Source organism: Aythya fuligula, chromosome 9 (genome assembly GCF_009819795.1).
Source record: "Aythya fuligula isolate bAytFul2 chromosome 9, bAytFul2.pri, whole genome shotgun sequence".
Classification (NCBI taxonomy): Eukaryota; Metazoa; Chordata; class Aves; order Anseriformes; family Anatidae; genus Aythya; species Aythya fuligula.
Window position 1 is genome coordinate 23129164 of NC_045567.1, and position 17604 is coordinate 23146767.

Sequence of the window (17604 nt, forward strand, 5' to 3'; positions counted from 1 at the left end):
TCCAACGGTAATTTTGTTTCCCTTTCGGTTTGATAAATGAACAAAGTAGTAGAGAGGGAAAAGAAGAAGCTAAGCCTCATGAACTGTTTCACTGACTGGTATGCAGAGAAGATCTTCTGTTTGGATTTTCCTCTATCAGCTTTTTGAAAGACACTAAAGTTGCTCAGTTTAAGCAATGTATAATATAGAAAAACAAGAACTTTTGAAAGGTTCTTTAAAAAGAAAGAAAAAAGAAAGAAGGAAAGAAAGAAAGAAGGAAGGAAGGAAGGAAGGAAGGAAGGAAGGAAGGAAGGAAGGAAGGAAGGAAGGAAGGAAGGAAGGAAGGAAGGAAGGAAGGAAGGAAGGAAGGAAAGAAAGGAAAGAAAGGAAGGAAGGAAGGAAGGAAGGAAGGAAGGAAGGAAGGAAGGAAGGAAGGAAGGAAGGAAGGAAGGAAGAAAGAAAGAAAGAAAGAAAGAAAGAAGGAAAGAAAGAAAGAAGGAAAGAAAGAAAGAAGGAAAGAAAGAAGGAAAGAAGGAAAAGAGGGAAGATCTCAATTTTAAATACATTTATCTTGACACACCAGACAAATGGAGTCTCATGAGGACACAAGGGGGATCTCCAGACCAGGGAAGGAATTTTAAGGCTTTGCCAGGCTTGAACACCAGGCAGATAAGTGGTGTTATGTGAAGTCTGTCCCTTCAGCCTCTGCAGCCATGAACATTTCCACCCAGGACCACTCTCTGCACCACATTTTCCCCAACCCATCTGACTTTCCAGCCTTCCCTCCTGGCTCAAGGATGCAATGTAGGTCCCCAGAGGCAGGGGCTGGCGCTGCCCCATGCGAAGCCCTCTGCAGCCAAGGGTCAGCCCTCCCAGAACACCCTACTTGCTGAAACAAGTGCATGAGGCTTGGATTAAGCAGCACAGCAGCCTGGTGGTGTCTCGCAGCTCTGCTCCTGGGCCCAGGCTCCCACGCATCCCCCTGCCCAGGGGATTTGAAGCCCAGTCATGGCTATGCAGGCTTCTCTGGGCCCCTAGCCAGAACCACAGCCAGAGCCCAGGCACTGCCTGTCCCTAAATCCTCACAGCACTCAGATCCAGAACCTCTAAACTGCTCCCTGGCTTTAGCAAAATATAGAGAGCCAGAAAGCAGCTCCCATCTATAATAATTACAATAGAGTTTCCCTCGTCCTTGCACTATTTATTGCTTTCGCCCTTTCCATAGATTGCTCAAGACAGAAGAGGCTATTAAAGATCAGAATATTTCTTTCTGGACAGGCTGAGCTTTGGTAGAAAACTCCGTCCTTCTCTCAAACATTTCCACTTCTATTAGAAAAGGAATGAGTTGGTTTATACTGCGGATTGAATGAAGCATTAAATGACTGCGTTACAATGACTGCAGTGGGGGGAATGGTCGCCTCCAGTGGAAATGTAATGCTGTAATGATACGTTCGTAAAGGCACAATAATTGTTCAAGTATCCTTGTCTAATTTGTCACAAAAAGTTGTCCGGGGTTTTTCTCTCCCTTATTTTATTTATTTATTTATTTTGCAAGCCGTCAGGAGGAAAAGGTACATTCAGTAATCACAACGAAGGCTGGGAAGAGGCAAACAGGAGGGCACCTGCCAGCCCTTCACCTGGCTGACACGCATCTCCCCTGACTCCACGGCTCCAGGATGGGTTTTGGCAAGGAAATAGCTCGCTTGCCAATACTAATTATTATTATTAATAACCGAGTGACGTCCCAGTCTCGGTTGCATCAGCCCGCCGTACCCTGAGCCGGAGCTGCTGCCAATCTGCCGAGCCTGCTCCCAGCAGCTGGTGGCAGCAAAAAGAGCCGAGGCTGCGAGCTGCTTTGGGGCGGGGGGCGGCCAGGGCGATTGCTGACTTTGGGCTGGGGGGGGACACACCGGGAGACACGGGATTTTCAGGCCGAGCAGTGCCGGGAAGGGCCAGCACCTCTGGACGAGCTCCCAGCTCCTGCTCCTCCCTCCGCACACCCGCAGGGAGCATCGCAGTGCCGGGAGGGGGGGGGGGGGGGATGCCCCTCCTGCGGCCCCGAGGGTGTCCCGGGGGGGTTAAGGGGAGCTGCTCACATGCGGGGACAGCCGGGCACAAGGCGGGGGTACACCCCCTCAGCATCCGCCGGTTTGCATGCACGGGGCCAACCCTCGCAGCCCCCCCGGCGCCCCCCCGTCCTCCCATCGCCGGCCCAGCGGCGAAACTTGCAGGCAGCATCCCCGACGTGGGGGGAGGACGAGCCCCTTTCGGTGGCATTTTGGGAAAGTTGCGGGGTAGCGGCAGCGCAAGGACCCCAAACACGGCGAGGAGCAAAGGGGCGTGCTGGAAGGGGGGGGGGACAGGTCGTCTCTCACGGCTCTGAGTTGCTGCTGGAGCCCCCCTGCGAGCTCGGCACAAGCCCAAGCCGCTACGATTTGCCCTTTCTCCCTTTCCGCCTCCCCCCCCCTCCCATTTTATTCCAAAGGGGGTGCCAGGTGCGTGCCGCCCGCCTCGGCGGGGGGATGATGCTGCGCTTTAATTAGGAGGGTGCGGAGCGCCCATGTTGCACCGCTGAAGGAGAGCTCGGGAGCCTGCGGAGCATGGGGCCCGGCCGCGGAGGTAGCGCCCCTGCCCGCGGAGAGAGCCAGGAGGAGGCGGCGGCCCCCCCGGGCGCTTTCCCGGGCCCCGGCAGCTTCGCCCGTCAACTTTGTGCTGCCGAGCAGCGGTTGCAGTTAAGTCTCCTCCCGGCCGAGCTACCCCGGGAAAAGGGGATTTGGGGTTGGGGGGGAACCGGAGCCTGCCCGAGGATGGGGATGCGCGGCTGCGGACGGCCGCGGAGGCAACGCGGGGCTGCGACCCTGCCCTGCCCGCAGGTGGGATGCCGGGGGTGCGCCCCTGGGAGGGGGAGTCCTCGCTTTCCAACTTTCAGCCGCGGGGAAACCCGCGCAAGCTGCGCGCCCCTCCGCGCATTCTCCGCGGACCGCTCCCCCCCAACCTCCCCGCAGCCCCGTTACCTTCCTGCGGCTCCCCCGCGGAGGGGGGGAGATGCCGGCCGGCAGCGCTGCCCTCCGCGGGCGCGGCCGCCCTCCGCCTCCGCGCAAACTCCGCGGCGGCGGAGGGAGGATGCGAAAGGCGCCGGGTGTCCTCCCCGAGGCTTTGGGGCTTTGCCTCCTGGCCGGGAGGGAGGAGGAGGCTGCTTGATCCCGGAGAGGTTGCGAGGCTCGGGCGAGGCTCGGCACCGGCACGGCCCGGAGGGGGCGCGGTGCGGGGAGCCGGGAACCCGGGACCCAGGGACCCCGGGACACCCGGACCCGCTGCTGCAAGGCTGCAAGGCTGGAGCTTGCAGTCAGGGCATCTCTGATTCCCTCCAGAGTTGGATTTTTTTTTTTGTTAGAAGAGGTGGTGGGGGAGGGATGCGAATTGTGACCCATCCCGGCGGCTTTTTCCTCTCTGCTTCTTCTTGCCTTTTTTTTTTTTTTTTTTCCTCCCCCATCTGCTCGTTTCCCACTTCCCTTCCTCTCCGCCAACCAACCCCCTCCTTCCCTCTCTAAAAAAAAAAAAAAAAAAAAAAAAAAAAATTAAATAAAAAAGGCAGGGAAAAAAAATGTATAGTCAGGGCTTCCCAAATGCGCGCCCCCGACCTGGTGCCAAGCGCGCCCCCTTCATTTGTTCCCCTTCTTGAAGCTCATTTTCATGACGTGGAAAAGCCTGATCCAGGGCAACAACAGCACCACACACACACACACACACAGGGAGCAGGAGAGAAGCCCGAGATCCTCCGCCGCGCCCCAGCCCTCCCGCTCCGCGCTGCCGGTGCCCGGAGAAGGCGGCGGCGGCGGCGCTGGAGCCTGCAGCAGCCCCTCTCCTCCCTCCTCCATTGAGTGTGCCAAACAGCAGCTCTGCATCCTAAAGAAGATCATTGAGGGGCTCATTGCATTCCCAGCACGTCTCAGCCTTGCTTCTTTTTTTTTTTTTTTTTTTTTTTTTTTTTCCCTTTTGCCTCAGCTTCAGCAGGAGTAGAGAGAGAGGGAGAGAGACGGAGAGGGAGAGACAGAGAGAAACCAGCAATCTTTAAACTCGAGCTTTTTTCCCCCTTCCCCCTTTCTTTTTTTTCCTTTTTTTTTTTTTTTTTTTTTTTTTTTTTTTTTTTTTTTGGAACGATGTGCTAAAATCTCTCCTGCAAACCGGTAAGTACAAGCTTTCTGGATCCTTTTGTTTCTACGTAGGGTCAAAGACACCCCCTCTCCCCAAAAGAAGATATAATAACCCTCTTTATTTATTTTTTTTTTATTACAGCCCTTGCAGAAGAGAAAGAACTTAAGTGGCTAATATTTTGCAAAGGAGACAGAGAGACTGATACTGCAATATAGCTCTCATCTCTCTCCCTTCTTCCCAATTAGATGCTGGCTTTAATTGCAGGGGGTATTTCTCTTTTCATGCTTTCAACCATCTCTTTCCCACAGGGGAGGGTTTCATTCGCAAGTTGATCCTAAGGATTTCTTTTCGTTTCGCATTTCTCTCCCCTAAATGCATCTTTCTGCTCTTAAGTTTGTGGATGGGGGTCAAAATTTTCCAGTTCTTACGCGTGGAAGGGAAAAAGGACCTTTTCTGTTGAGAGATTAAGACCGAAAGCAATGATCGCTCCGAATAATTCTAATGGGCATTTCAGTGATTCAAGGAAGGCTGCATCACCACCGTTATTATTACCATCCTTAGCATTTCTCTATGCCCATACATTTGAAATATCTGGTGAAAGGAAGGGTGAAACCATATGTTGAAGGAGCTGCATCTCATTAGTACAGTATTATTTTCATCTGATTGGAGAAGAACCATGTCTTCATTCGGAAACGTATATAGTAGGATAGATAATTTATCGTCTGGTAAGTGTCAAGGCATTTTTTCTTCCACTTTCAGCTTTTTAACTGGGTCTCCTGCTTGGTCCTGGGGGCGCAGAATACCCTAATCCAAGGCAGGCTGAGCGTTTCAATCCTAGGTGCCTCTTTAGCTGTCACTTCCCTTTAGATCTGCTGATCGCATGGGCATGTGCTTTAGAAAGATTAATCATCTCTAAATGCTTTAATCAGCTAAAATGACTAATATGTGGTATGCATTTATCTGATAATATACCCATTGCATTAATTCATCTGTGTGTTTGAAAGGGGAATGTTTTCTTTTAAATTAGGATTGTTAACCATTTACTGTTTTAAAGACGTTGTGGTGGCTTCTGAAGGGAACTGTTTTCTCAGGGACATTAGCAAACCTTGCACATTCCTTTGAACTTACATATGGAATAATATTGAGCTGGCAGGGAGAGAGATTCAAGGACTGAAATTCAATAACTTTGGGAGTTTGCATGTATAAAAGATGTAGTGTGACACTGGAGAAATCTGCCCACTGCTACGAGATTTTCCCCCTGTAGTTGACATAGGCTACGATGGCAATAAAGCCAAAACTGCAAACAAGTATGAAATACACGCAGTTCTGAACGCTGGTCCTATGGCGGAAAACACGCAAAGACGCAACACGTTCTGCCTGTGTGCTCCTATCGTTGTATGGTCTGCATGTGCTGTCCTCTTTATAGGTGGCATTTACCAAAAGGGGGGGCGGAGGGAGATGAGGGAGGCTGATATCGCGTGATTAAACCTTTTAACATCTCTTAAGTATAAATCAGGGCAAGGCTCACACACCCAACAGCTCTAGAGTTTGTTGTGAACGTCTACCCAACAATTGCTGAACTTTCCAGGAGTCTAACACAAGTCTAGCAGGTAGGGGCTTGGTAAAAGGAGTGGGGCAGGAGAGAAATACTGAAAATCTGCATTTTTTTTTTCCCATTGCAGTTTTGTAAACATCAACAAATGATGAAACCTTCCTCGGCAGAGACGCTTCATAAAGGAAGGATGTTGTGGATAATTCTTCTAAGCACAATTGCTCTAGCATGGACTACACCAATTCCCTTGATAGAGGACTCGGAGGAACTTGATGAGCCCTGCTTTGATCCATGTTACTGTGAAGTGAAGGAGAGCATTTTCCATATACATTGCGACAACAAAGGATTTATAAATATTAGTCAGATAACAGAGTCATGGTCGAGACCTTTTAAACTTTATCTGCAGCGGAATTCCATGAGGAAATTGTACACCAACAGTTTTCTTCATTTGAACAATGCTGTGTCTATTAACCTTGGAAACAATGCACTGCAGGACATTCAGACGGGGGCTTTTAATGGGCTCCGAGTTCTGAAGAGGTTGTATTTGCACGAAAACAAATTGGACATTTTCAGAAACGACACTTTCCTGGGTTTGGAAAGTCTGGAATATCTGCAGGCAGATTACAATGTCATTAAGCGGATTGAAAGTGGGGCATTTCGAAACCTAAGTAAATTGAGGGTCCTTATCCTAAATGACAATCTGATCCCCATGCTTCCCACCAACCTATTTAAGTCTGTGTCCTTAACCCACTTGGACTTGCGTGGGAACAGGTTAAAAGTCCTTTCGTACCGCGGGATGTTGGACCATATTGGCAGGAGCCTGATGGAGATTCAGCTGGAGGAGAACCCGTGGAACTGTACGTGTGAGATCGTGCAGCTGAAGAGCTGGCTGGAGCGCATTCCCTACACTGCCCTGGTGGGGGACATCACCTGCGAGACCCCCTTCCACTTCCATGGGAAGGACCTGCGGGAAATCAAAAGAAGTAAGCTCTGCCCCATGCTGTCCGACTCCGAGGTGGAAGCCAGCCTGGGCATCCCTCAGCTGTCGTCCAGCAAGGAGAATGCGTGGCCTACGAAGCCGTCCTCCATGCTGTCCTCCTTCCATTTCACTGCTTCCTCAGTTGAGTACAAAACATCCAACAAACAGCCCAAGCCCACCAAGCAGCCCAGGGCACCCCGGCCTCCCCCAACCCCCCGCGGCCTGTACCCCGGGCCTAACCAGCCACCCGTGGCTGCCTACCAGACCAGGCCCCCGATCCCTATCATCTGCCCCACCGGCTGCTCCTGCAGTTTGCACATCAATGACCTGGGCCTGACGGTCAACTGCAAGGAGCGAGGGTTTCACAACATCTCTGAGCTCCTGCCCAGGCCCCTGAATGCCAAGAAGCTGTACCTGAGCGGGAATTTGATCCAGAAAATCTACCGCTCTGATTTCTGGAATTTTTCCTCTTTGGATCTCTTGCACTTGGGGAACAACCGCATCTCCTACGTGCAGGATGGGGCCTTTATCAACCTGCCCAATCTCAAGAGCCTCTACCTGAACGGCAACGACATCGAGCGGCTCACCCCGGGCATGTTCCGGGGCCTGCAGAGTTTGCATTACCTGTACTTCGAGTACAACCTGATCAGGGAAATCCAGCCGGCGGCCTTCAGCCTCATGCCCAACCTGAAGCTGCTCTTCCTCAATGACAACCTGCTCCGCACCTTGCCCACCGACGCCTTCGCCGGCACTTCGCTGGCCCGCCTCAACCTGCGCAACAACCACTTCTTGGCGCTGCCGGTGGCCGGGGTGCTGGAGCACCTGCACGCCATCGTGCAGATCGACCTGAAGCTCAACCCCTGGGACTGCACCTGCGACCTGGTGCCCCTCAAGCAGTGGCTGGAGGCGCTCAGCTCGGTCAGCGTGGTGGGCGACGTGCTGTGCGCCAGCCCCGAGCGCTTGGCTCGCCGCGACCTGCGCTCCTTGGAGCTGGGGGCGCTCTGCCCCGCCGCTCTGCGCCCCCCCGCCGCTGCCGCTGCTGCCGCTGCCTCGCCCCCGGCCGCCGCCGCCCCCCCGCCGCCCTCCGCCACCGGCGCGGCTGCCTATGAGCTGCCGCCGCCCGCCGCCGCCGTGCCGCTCTCCGTGCTCATCCTCAGCCTGCTGGTCCTCTTCTTCTCGGCCGTGCTGCTGGCCGCCGGGCTCTTCGCCTTCGTGCTGAGGCGGCGCCGGAGGAAGCGGCCGTTCCGCGGGCCCCGGGCGGAGGCGGCGGAGCTGGGCGGCACGGGGGGCTTCCAGGAGGGCGGCGGCGGGGAGCGCTCCCCGGAGAAGGCGCCCCCGGCGGGCCACGTCTACGACTACATCCCGCACCCGGTGACCCAGATGTGCAACAACCCCATCTACAAGCCGCGGGAGGAGGACGAGGAGGACGAGGCGGCGGCGGGGGGCGGCGGGGGGGAGGCGGCCGAGCTGCTGCGGGGCGCCGGAGAGCGCTTCGCCGCCGCGCCCCCCGGCCCGGAGCCGAGCACCAACTACCGCACCTTGCTGGAGAAGGAGCAGGAGTGGAGCCTGGCCGTGTCCAGCTCGCAGCTGAACACCATCGTGGCCGCCCACCCGCAGCATCCCGCGGGCGGAGGGCTGGCGGCGGGCGCCGGGGGGCCGGGGGCGGCGGCGGCGGCGGGAGGAGCCCCCCGGGACCGCGACCGCCCGCCCCCCTGCGCCGTGGGCTTCGTGGACTGCCTGTACGGCACCGTGCCCAAGCTGAAGGAACTGCACGTGCACCCCCCTGGCATGCAATACCCGGACCTCCAGCAGGACGCCAGGCTCAAAGAAACCCTTCTCTTCGCGGCCGGCAAGGGCTTCTCAGAGCACCAAACCCCCACAAGCGAATACCTCGAGTTAAGGGCCAAACTCCAAACCAAGCCGGATTACCTCGAAGTCCTGGAGAAGACCACGTACCGGTTCTGACCGCCGCCCCGCCGCCCGCCCGGCACCGCCGCATGCGAGGAGAGGCTCCAGCTGTGCGCTCTGCCCGCCAGCTGTGCGCGCTGCGGGCAGGGCCGGCCTCAGAGCAGTAATCGACGAAGTGCCTTCGCAGACTTTTGCCAGCAGATGTTAATCAATCATTATTTTTTATACTGAAACTGAGACTTTGACTGTGCCATGTCTAAGGTATATTATTATTATTATTATTATTATCGGGGATCTTTGTATTGATCCTGATTAAGTAAATTCCATGTGTGTCTTTCTTTTTTTTTTAATTATTTTTATTTTCTTTTTTATTTTTCTTTTTTATTTTTTTTCCGTTGCAGTAAACTTCCTCTATATTTTCCCTTGGAGGGGAGGGGAGGGAAGATGGCATTTTGTGGCTTGCTTTCTTCTTGCCCATCATGGCACAGATTCTGTACATTTATTTAAAAAAAAAAAATGCAAAGAAGCAAACGAGAGAGGTTTGCTGCATGCCTGGAAACTGCAAGAGGGAAGGGAGGGGAGGGTCTTGCTCGAATGTCTCACTCTTGTCTCTCTCCCTCCCTCGCACGCACACGCACCCACCCGCACCCCCGCCACCCCGCGGCAGCCCGGCCTCTCCGCGCAGTGCCCGCTGCTGCGCAGGGAATCCCAGGTGCCGGGGGAAGCCACCCGGAGCCGAGCAGCCCAAAGGATGTAACCACGTGGCGCACACACCTAGGGGATGCTCAGTGACACTTCATCATGACGCCATGGTTTTTTGGAGGACATCCGCACTTTCCTAAATAAAAGCAACATGCAAATATACAGGAAAAAAAAAAAAATGATAAAAAAAAAGCTACTGGGCACCTGTCACTAACAGCTTTGTAGGAAGCACTTTTAATGTTTTCTCGCATACACACATACATGCACACACACACGCACACACACGAGAGGTACAACAATGTGCATATATTTATTCTGTAATTTCAAGTGAATATAAATTGTAAAGGTAATGTTTAATCATTGTACAGTGATGCGTCTGGTATAGCTTTCCTAATAAAAAGTTTTGAAAAAACATGCATATATATATATATATATCCACATATATATATATATAGGAATACAAAGCTTGAACCTTAAACGTCAGCTTCCCCCTACTGAGATTTCCTTCTCCCACCTTAACCTTGAAAGCTATTTTATTAATAACAGTTCGATGCACTGTGATGTTAACAGAAAAAAAAAAAAAAAACAAACAACCTGTACAGCTTCTCTTGCCAAGATACCACCTGAGACTTTTACAAATCTGATTTGCAATCCGTATTCCCACGCCGCACTGTATTTTCGGCAGTTCCCTTGCATCTCAAAATAGTGCCCTCTCGCAGGGGCACTGCTGGGGCTCCTTCTAAATGTGAAGCGAGCAGTCAAAGGGGGATGGGAGCGGGCATTAAAGCGCTTTTTAATTTTGGAAAAAATAGGTGAAGGTCTCTGGGAAAGGATGCCTAAAGCTCCATCCACCTCCCCGCGGCCGGGGGTCTGTCTGCCCCGGCGCAGCCGTTTGTTTGCTCCGCGCTGGAACCGGACTGTGACCAAAAGAAAGGGAGGGAAGGTCCCGGTGGTATCTTGGCCTCGGTCCCCGGGGCCGGCCGGGCGGCAGCGGCGGCTCCGCTCCTCATCCTCCGCCAGGTGGCGCCGCAGCCCCAGCGCTGCCCGCCCGGCCCCGGCTCCGCCGAGCGCAGCCCCCGGGGCCCTAAACCGGAGCCCCCGGGGGCCTTACACCGGGACCGGGGGGACTGCGGGGGGGGGGGGGGACAGCCCACTGCCGACATCCTCTGTCTCTGAGAACTGTCCTGAAGGTCTTCAGATATAGAGTTTTATAGCGAAATATCGAATATATATCTATAGGTATCGTTTGTCTTAATGGAGCAGCAGGAATGATAATTTATCCATAATAATAAATAATTTATATTTGTAATTTTTTTCACCCCCCATCTGCGTTAAAAAGCTTTCCCCCTTAGGGCATTTTTTCTGGTTGCTGTTGAGGGGACTAGGTTCTGCCACCTGCTTGGTGCGGGGCAGAAGTGAGTAGTGTCACATCACACCCAGCTGTCCCTCTGGCCTGGTGGGAACAGCTTTGTCCCACCCAGCACAACGCATTTACTGGAGATAAAACCATGAAAGCTTGTTTTCACCCCAATTGTCCCCTTTATAGCTTCATCAAGTATGCTTATTGCAGGCTTTTTGGTCTATCTGTCTTGGAGAGGCAGCTGGGTGTGACAGTAGTGTCCCAAGCCCTGGGAGTAGCTGTATGTGCTTTGGAGAGGCAGCTCCAAATGTCTGTAAATCTATCATTGGCTCCATGGCTTTGCTAAAGAAATGTTATACATTTGAAGTTCTTAGATTCCTCTACTGAGCTGATATTGTTTTATTATTGCTGCAATTCAGCTCTAGTCTGTTGGGCATGGGGTTCTCTTTTCTTTCTTTCTTTCTTTTTTTTTTTTTAATTTATTTTAATTTATTTTTATTTCTTTGTTGTTGTTGTTGTTACCATTGTTTTGGTTTTGTGTGTATGTAGTTGTTTTTTATTTTTTTTTCTTTTTGATTTTTTTTTTAAGGGAGAGTGGAAGAGCATGGTCCTATTAAAAATAAACATCAAAGTGCAAAGGCCAGATCTTTCTTATGATAATCATTATAATATGATAATCAGAATTGCATTGATAAGCGTACATGCAAGTAACACGTGGAGCTATACAAACCAGGTTAAAGTACAACCCCTAGTGAGAGTGGTGCTGTGTACATTTGGCAATGTCATCAAACCCTAAGTGTTCATACTTGTATCCAAATATAGTAAAGCCAGTTGAAAATAATGTTTATATTTTAATTAAACTGCAGAAAGGCAAGAGAATTACAACATAACTATAGGTAGCAATCTCACCTGTGAATGGTGAGAAATCTATTTATTCAGTGGAAATAAATTTGTTCTATGAGAATGGAATTTTGTATTAAAAGAGATAATTTTTGGCTTACACTGAGTTATTTTTCTTTCCTTGTGTAGGAAACTTCCTTTTCCTTGTGTACTGGGAATTCACTGGAATCATTTGGGGATAGTTGCCTCTGGAAATATTGACAATACTTAACTGTGATAGTTAATGTATATTATGATGACTTCTATTTTGCTATTTCATTGTGTTGAGATGAGGCTGAGTGGGTGGTAGCATTACTTTCCACTGCAGGAAACAAAAGTGGATCCATCATCTCTGATCTGCGACGGGTGACTATTTACATGCTGTGACCTGGGTTGCTCCTAATTAATAGGGATTATTCTCTTAATCAGCAGTATTCTTGATAGCATTAATAATATTGGGAAGGAACCAAATAAAGTCAATGATCCACATTCACATTGGAGCTGTTTGATGGGATAATATTTCAAATAAATAAATACATTTTTTTAGCTTATTTCATTATTGTATAAATAGCTGGTATTAGCTTCAGCAGTTCAGCATGAGGCAGTGCTCAGAACCTTTGTGTAAATCTTTCACTATGTGCTTGGTTTATCCATTCATTGTTTATACTGAAATTCTTCCTACAGGTGGAAAAGAAACAAGTCCAGGTAAGTCCCAGTCCTAGCTGACAATGACTGCATACATGAGAATAGATAGTGATGGTGCTTGGTGCTCTTTTGTACTTCCCTGATATTGTCATAGATGCAAAAATAATATTTTACCTGGGTTAAATGATTTGCTTGAGGCTTGGACAATGCTTTATGGATCTCTGGGTTGCATCAATAGTGATGTTAATTTTTATGGTATAAATAATAATCTGACTTCCAGAGCACTTGCCATCTCTGAAAGTCTCACAGCACACCGGGAACTGGACTGCTCTAGTTGGGTGAATACTACAGAGAGGTTGTTTATTGTTAGATTCAGTGGATGTGAGTTAAGCTGTGGTAACTCAAGATGTTGTCAGAGACCTTTCCAGAAAAACAAAACAAAACAACAAAAAATAGCACTTTTGTGCATATCATCATGCTGATTTGGTTTTAAGCAAGAAATGTGCACTTATGGCCAACTTGGTTTTTCTGTTATAAACGTTTAGAGCAACACGACAGACAGGTCTCTACAAAATATCAGTATGCAATGTTCTACATTTCTGAAACACAAGTATGCAAGCAGCAGCTCATGAGTGCTATGCTACTTCTACTTTAGTCATATTTCAAATGAAGTTGAACTGTTCACATGAACGATGTGTGATGAACTGGCTTTATGTATTACAGATATGTTCACGTGAATAAGGTGTGCAGAATCTGGCCCTAAGTTTGGAAGTTCACTGGTTATCTATATTACTCAGCCCTAGAATATGACTTCTGGCAATGGTTCAGCCACTTAGATACGAACTTGTTCCAGAACTGCACTTCTTCCAAAGGCATTTCCTTTTACAACATGGATTTACATACATTCAGAAATCAGACTGCTGCACATTGCATATTCCTATTTTATGAGTTTTCCTAGACTTGGTTCTAAATCTGACTTCCTCATATCTGAGTTTCACAATGAATTTATGTATGGATTATACAATACAAAACAATTGTTTCCATGGGAGAAATGGGGAATAAATTTACCCAATATGTAGTTTCATAATTTCTTCATACTAACAATGTCTCTTTGTACAAAATATGCTATTTTTAACACTTTGTAAAGCTGATGTGAGTGGGAATACATTTTTTTTCCCACCTCTTGAAAAAAGATTCTGTTTTAATCTGGCAAACACAGCTAAATCCCAATTCAAAGCCTGTTCCTCTTAGTGGAAGAAGTGGAATGTGCTTGGAACAAACTCTTGTGTGAGCACAGACTAAAGGCCAAATCCTGCTCTTGTTGAAGCCAGTTATGAAATATCACATTACTGCTCAGTTTTAGTCAACAGACTCGAATGAAGAGCAAAGTTGCATCTCAGAAAATTGCAACCTGTATTATGTGGATTCAAGTATATCAAGACAAGCTCTCCATGTTACTAGAAAAAGAATTTGTTACCATTCTAGTAAATTTCTTGATTGACCTCATTCACAAATTAACCAATCCTTAGCACTTTTTTATTCTAAAATAAGAGGATTTGCTTGCACACAAATATCAGTGTGTCTCAGTAGATTCAAGAAATATGGAAATTGGTAGAGTTTAGATCTAATATCATAGGTAGCTATGTATTATAGCTACATACACCACGATTATTTATATAACAGTTGCAAATTATTTGGAAATACCTCATCAGTATTACTTTCTTTAAAAGCAAGAATATTTACAGACACCAACAATTGTGTTTCTTATTGTTTTTTTAAACGTCTTTTGTTTGATCCTTGTAGCTTCCCACTTCTTTTAAAATTCCATACTTCTATTTTCATTTAGGATTTTTGGAGGAGGTTGGGGTTTACTGACAAACCCATTAGCTTTGGGTGTATCTGGTGATACATGATGCTCACCAGAGAGGTGCTGGGGTGAAACATTGTAGGTTATCTTTGATCACTGTGAAAGTATTTGAAAACAGTCCCCTATGGTGGGACTCTTTTAAAACTTTCAATATTGTGGTGGTTTTCAGAACACTGTTAGGTTGTTCATTTTTGTGGAAAAATGATGGGAGAAGACTCAAAGGAACCAAGCCACTTGCATTGCTATAGAAATTCCCTGTCTGACAGTCGTACTGGGTAGTCTCTGTAGAGTGGATGCTGCATCAGTCTTTATATTTTGAATTTTAAGGATGTTAATTGTAAGTGTGGTATTGGGAAGATGGATGCATATGCAATACGAAGATGTTTGGTGCCTTAAAAAGAATATATAATAATAGAAAGTATAGCACAATGTAAAATATGAATAGCTCAGTCATATGCCATGTACTGAACAAGTCATGGACTGAATGCCCATTTACTTTTTCTAACATCTTTATTTTTTGTACTAGAATTTTCTAAATTTCTCAAGAATATCCTATATATTCTATGAATTCTGAAGAAATGTTTTAGGTTAGCTAAGGGTAAAATCTCTCAGAAGCTGGAAATTCAAACAGATGCCACCAGCAGTGGAGGAAAATTCCTGTCCATGACAAGTGGCATGGAAGCTGGGGATGTTGTTGCAGCACTGTGCCAGGAAGGGCAGCTCTCTGCAGCGATGCAGATTATGCAGTAGGACTTGAATAAGTATTCATCCAGGGGGTGTTGAGTTGTGATGAGTCACTATTGAACTGGCATAGACCTGGAAAATGCTGCTGGTTGTGGTGGCATGGATAATCCTTCTGCTGATGGTGGCACCATTGCCAGTGGGGACTCCTGTAAGAGCAATTGCCCGCAAAAAAAGGGTTGTAGTCTTTGTCCCACAGTGATCATCTTATCTAATGCTAATGACTTTGCCCCAAGTATTAAAGTGATATCAGTACACTGATTATGGGAAAATGTTTTTTTCTTGCTTTGTCCGTTTGACTATGCTTTTCTTGAGACAAGAGTTGTTTTGTATGTTGAGGAATTTAGGAAGGCATTTGTTGCTATTTTTTTCAGAACATACTTGTTTAAAATGAAATCAGTCTCTCATGGTTGTAACTGTCCTAAACCGAGATGAGTTTTCTAGAAAGCTATGTAAAACTTTGGTTTTGTTCTTGCTCTCTTAGTTACTATATGCATAAATATTTATATATTTTATATTTTATATATAATGATCTTTATCTGAATAATCCTTGAACTGAAGTCTGTCATTGAACTACGGAGGCTTTGGCTTTGGAAATCAAGGTTAATTACAGTTTTGTTGCTGTTGTTTCATGATTGTTTGTTTTGGTTTTATTCAGAGTATCACTAAAGAGCGGAAAATATTGCAGTGGGAAAGTTGTCACCACAGAACACTTCTTAATAGGACTTTCAAGTCTAATTCTTTCTTTTCATCTCCTTTTCTTTGGAGAATGAAGGAGCTGTGCTCCAAAGAGCGCAGGAGTTGCCACTTAGGCTGAGAGTTGAAATGTGCTCATGCTGCTGTGTCCTCTCATTCCTGAGAATGCCCAGAATGAACAGGCTCAAAGGAAGGTGTAAGAAACTCCCATTAGTAAGATTACAGGGTCAGATGTGGCCATCTAATCTTCTCCACCATTAACTTTCACCCTGCACAATCAGGTACCTGGAGGTCTCTCACAACTGCATGCACCGCTCCTGTGTTGCACAGAGAGCAGGGCAGTGATGAGCACTTAGAAAAATCATGGTGTAGTGTTTCTGTGAAAAATGAACGTTAAAAAACTGGGCATTGGTAATGGACATTGGCCGTTTAAAAGTTTGTCTCTGTGTTCTTCAGAAGATTCATCCAGGATTTCTCTGGTGCAGTTAAAATGCCATACAAGAGCACAGCTGATCACTTTTTGTAACAGCACTGCTGAAAAAATATCTATAACTAATGCATTCTTCTTCATTAGCAAACATCATTTCTTGTGGCATCACTTCTGTTATGTTTTCTTGCAGTGACCCAAAAACCTGGCTGCTTTGGAAACTGGATAGTATTGGCAATCAAAGAAATATGGCAAGTAAAGATATTTTTCAGATCCAGTTTATATCAGTATTTTCTTCAAAGAAAGGGCAAGTCGTAGCTACTGGGTCCTTGTTCTGCAGCCTTCATTGATTAAGGCAAAGAGTCAGTCATTATTCAATGTGTTTAATTATCCCCTTCAGTTTTAAGCCAACAAAGCAAGAAAGGTGGATGTACCTAATTTATGTATGTACGTATTCCTCCTGTGAGCAATGAGGGGGCACAGTGCTAGAGCCAGCAATGCCGATGGAAGGAATGGCATTATTAACTATGGCTGGGTTAAGCTGTGACAAGTGGGACCTGTGCCAAGGCTAATGATGCAAATGGCACTGCAAAGTCAAGCATCTTGCTGTGTTAGAAACAGTCAATAACAACATACAATTCCTGTTGAAACGTCTCTGTTAGAACAGGTAAACAAATATCCCATAGAATTATTATTATTTTTTTTTTCCCCACATTTGGCCCAAGTTCTCGAGCAGCATCCAGATTTGTTGGCATTCTCAACATTGCTTTTACCTATCTGCATGCACAGATAATCATTTGGCTGATGATAAGTTTTAACGCCTCACTTTGCACATTGAACATGTGCTCAAAATGGAGTCCAGTTGAAAATATGGTTATCTTTGTTGGGTTTTTCTGTAGAGTGATGTTTTGCACCTCAAGACTTCATTCTGTAAGATGTATCGACCGGATTGCCTACCTGTAACTCAGCTTTGTAAGCAGCCTCCTGAGGTTAGCCACGGTGGTATTACATGCCTTGTGCTTTGCCAGCCCCTACAAGCCAGCCAAAGTCTGTTAAAGCCTTCAGAGCACAAAACACTGATAAGATGGATCACTAACAGGTATGCATCAGGGATAATGCAAAGGTGTTCCATGTACAACAACCTAAAATTAGCTGCTGTTGACTCAAAGCAGTAGTAACTGCCTCCTATGTTACCTCTGCTGGAACAGAGTGGCTAATGTATGTAAGGGAAATAATGATACTGAGTATGTACATTATATACATATATACCATATATATGTATGTATATGTGTATATGCTAGCATGTAGAAGTCATTTTTTGAAAAGTTCTGGGAAATTCAGGCATATGGCTTGTTTTGGACTGTTATAAAAAAATGAACATTCTGGTGATAAAGCTAAAAATGTATACATTAGGACCTACATTCTTAATGTAGGTCAGTGGAGGCACTTCTCAGACATATTAGTGTTTTGGACACTTAATCTTAGCAGCATATTGCATCTTCTGGAATAGGTTAGCAGAGGCAATGCAGGAGAAATTGCTGCATCTGAAGTCATTCAGAAATATTGCCAAGTTTCTCAGGAACCAGAATTGCAGGATAATGAGTATTATATTTAATTTGTGATGGAAAGGCAACCGTGGGGAGTTCAGCGGAGGCAACTCAGATCATCTCGGCTCTGTGGGGGAGGGAGAATTTATAACTATAGCTAGCTAAAA

The 17604-nt window shown here is 47.2% G+C and overlaps 1 protein-coding gene across 6 annotated transcripts; it reads left to right on the forward strand.

The window, feature by feature from the left end:
* Positions 1-2692: 2692 nt before the first annotated feature.
* SLITRK3 (SLIT and NTRK like family member 3) lies at positions 2693-16141 on the forward strand. 6 transcript variants are annotated; one of them, XM_032192864.1, is made up of 3 exons: positions 2693-2710; positions 5817-8834; positions 16084-16141. In XM_032192864.1, exon 2 carries the CDS (start codon positions 5835-5837, stop codon positions 8628-8630), a length of 2796 nt encoding a protein of 931 aa, XP_032048755.1. In that variant the 5' UTR covers positions 2693-2710; positions 5817-5834; the 3' UTR covers positions 8631-8834; positions 16084-16141. The 6 variants fall into 6 exon arrangements, with proteins under 6 accessions (XP_032048755.1, XP_032048754.1, XP_032048750.1 ...); XM_032192863.1 differs by lacking the exon at positions 2693-2710 and adding an exon at positions 4134-4166; XM_032192859.1 differs by lacking the exon at positions 2693-2710 and adding an exon at positions 4139-4166 and having other exon boundaries at positions 4276-8834.
* The last annotated feature ends 1463 nt before the right edge of the window (positions 16142-17604 follow it).

What these genes read in the sequence shown, in the direction of transcription:
- SLITRK3 (XM_032192864.1), top strand. Translation starts at nt 5,835, where the DNA reads ATGATGAAACCTTCCTCGGCAGAGACGCTTCATAAAGGAAGGATGTTG.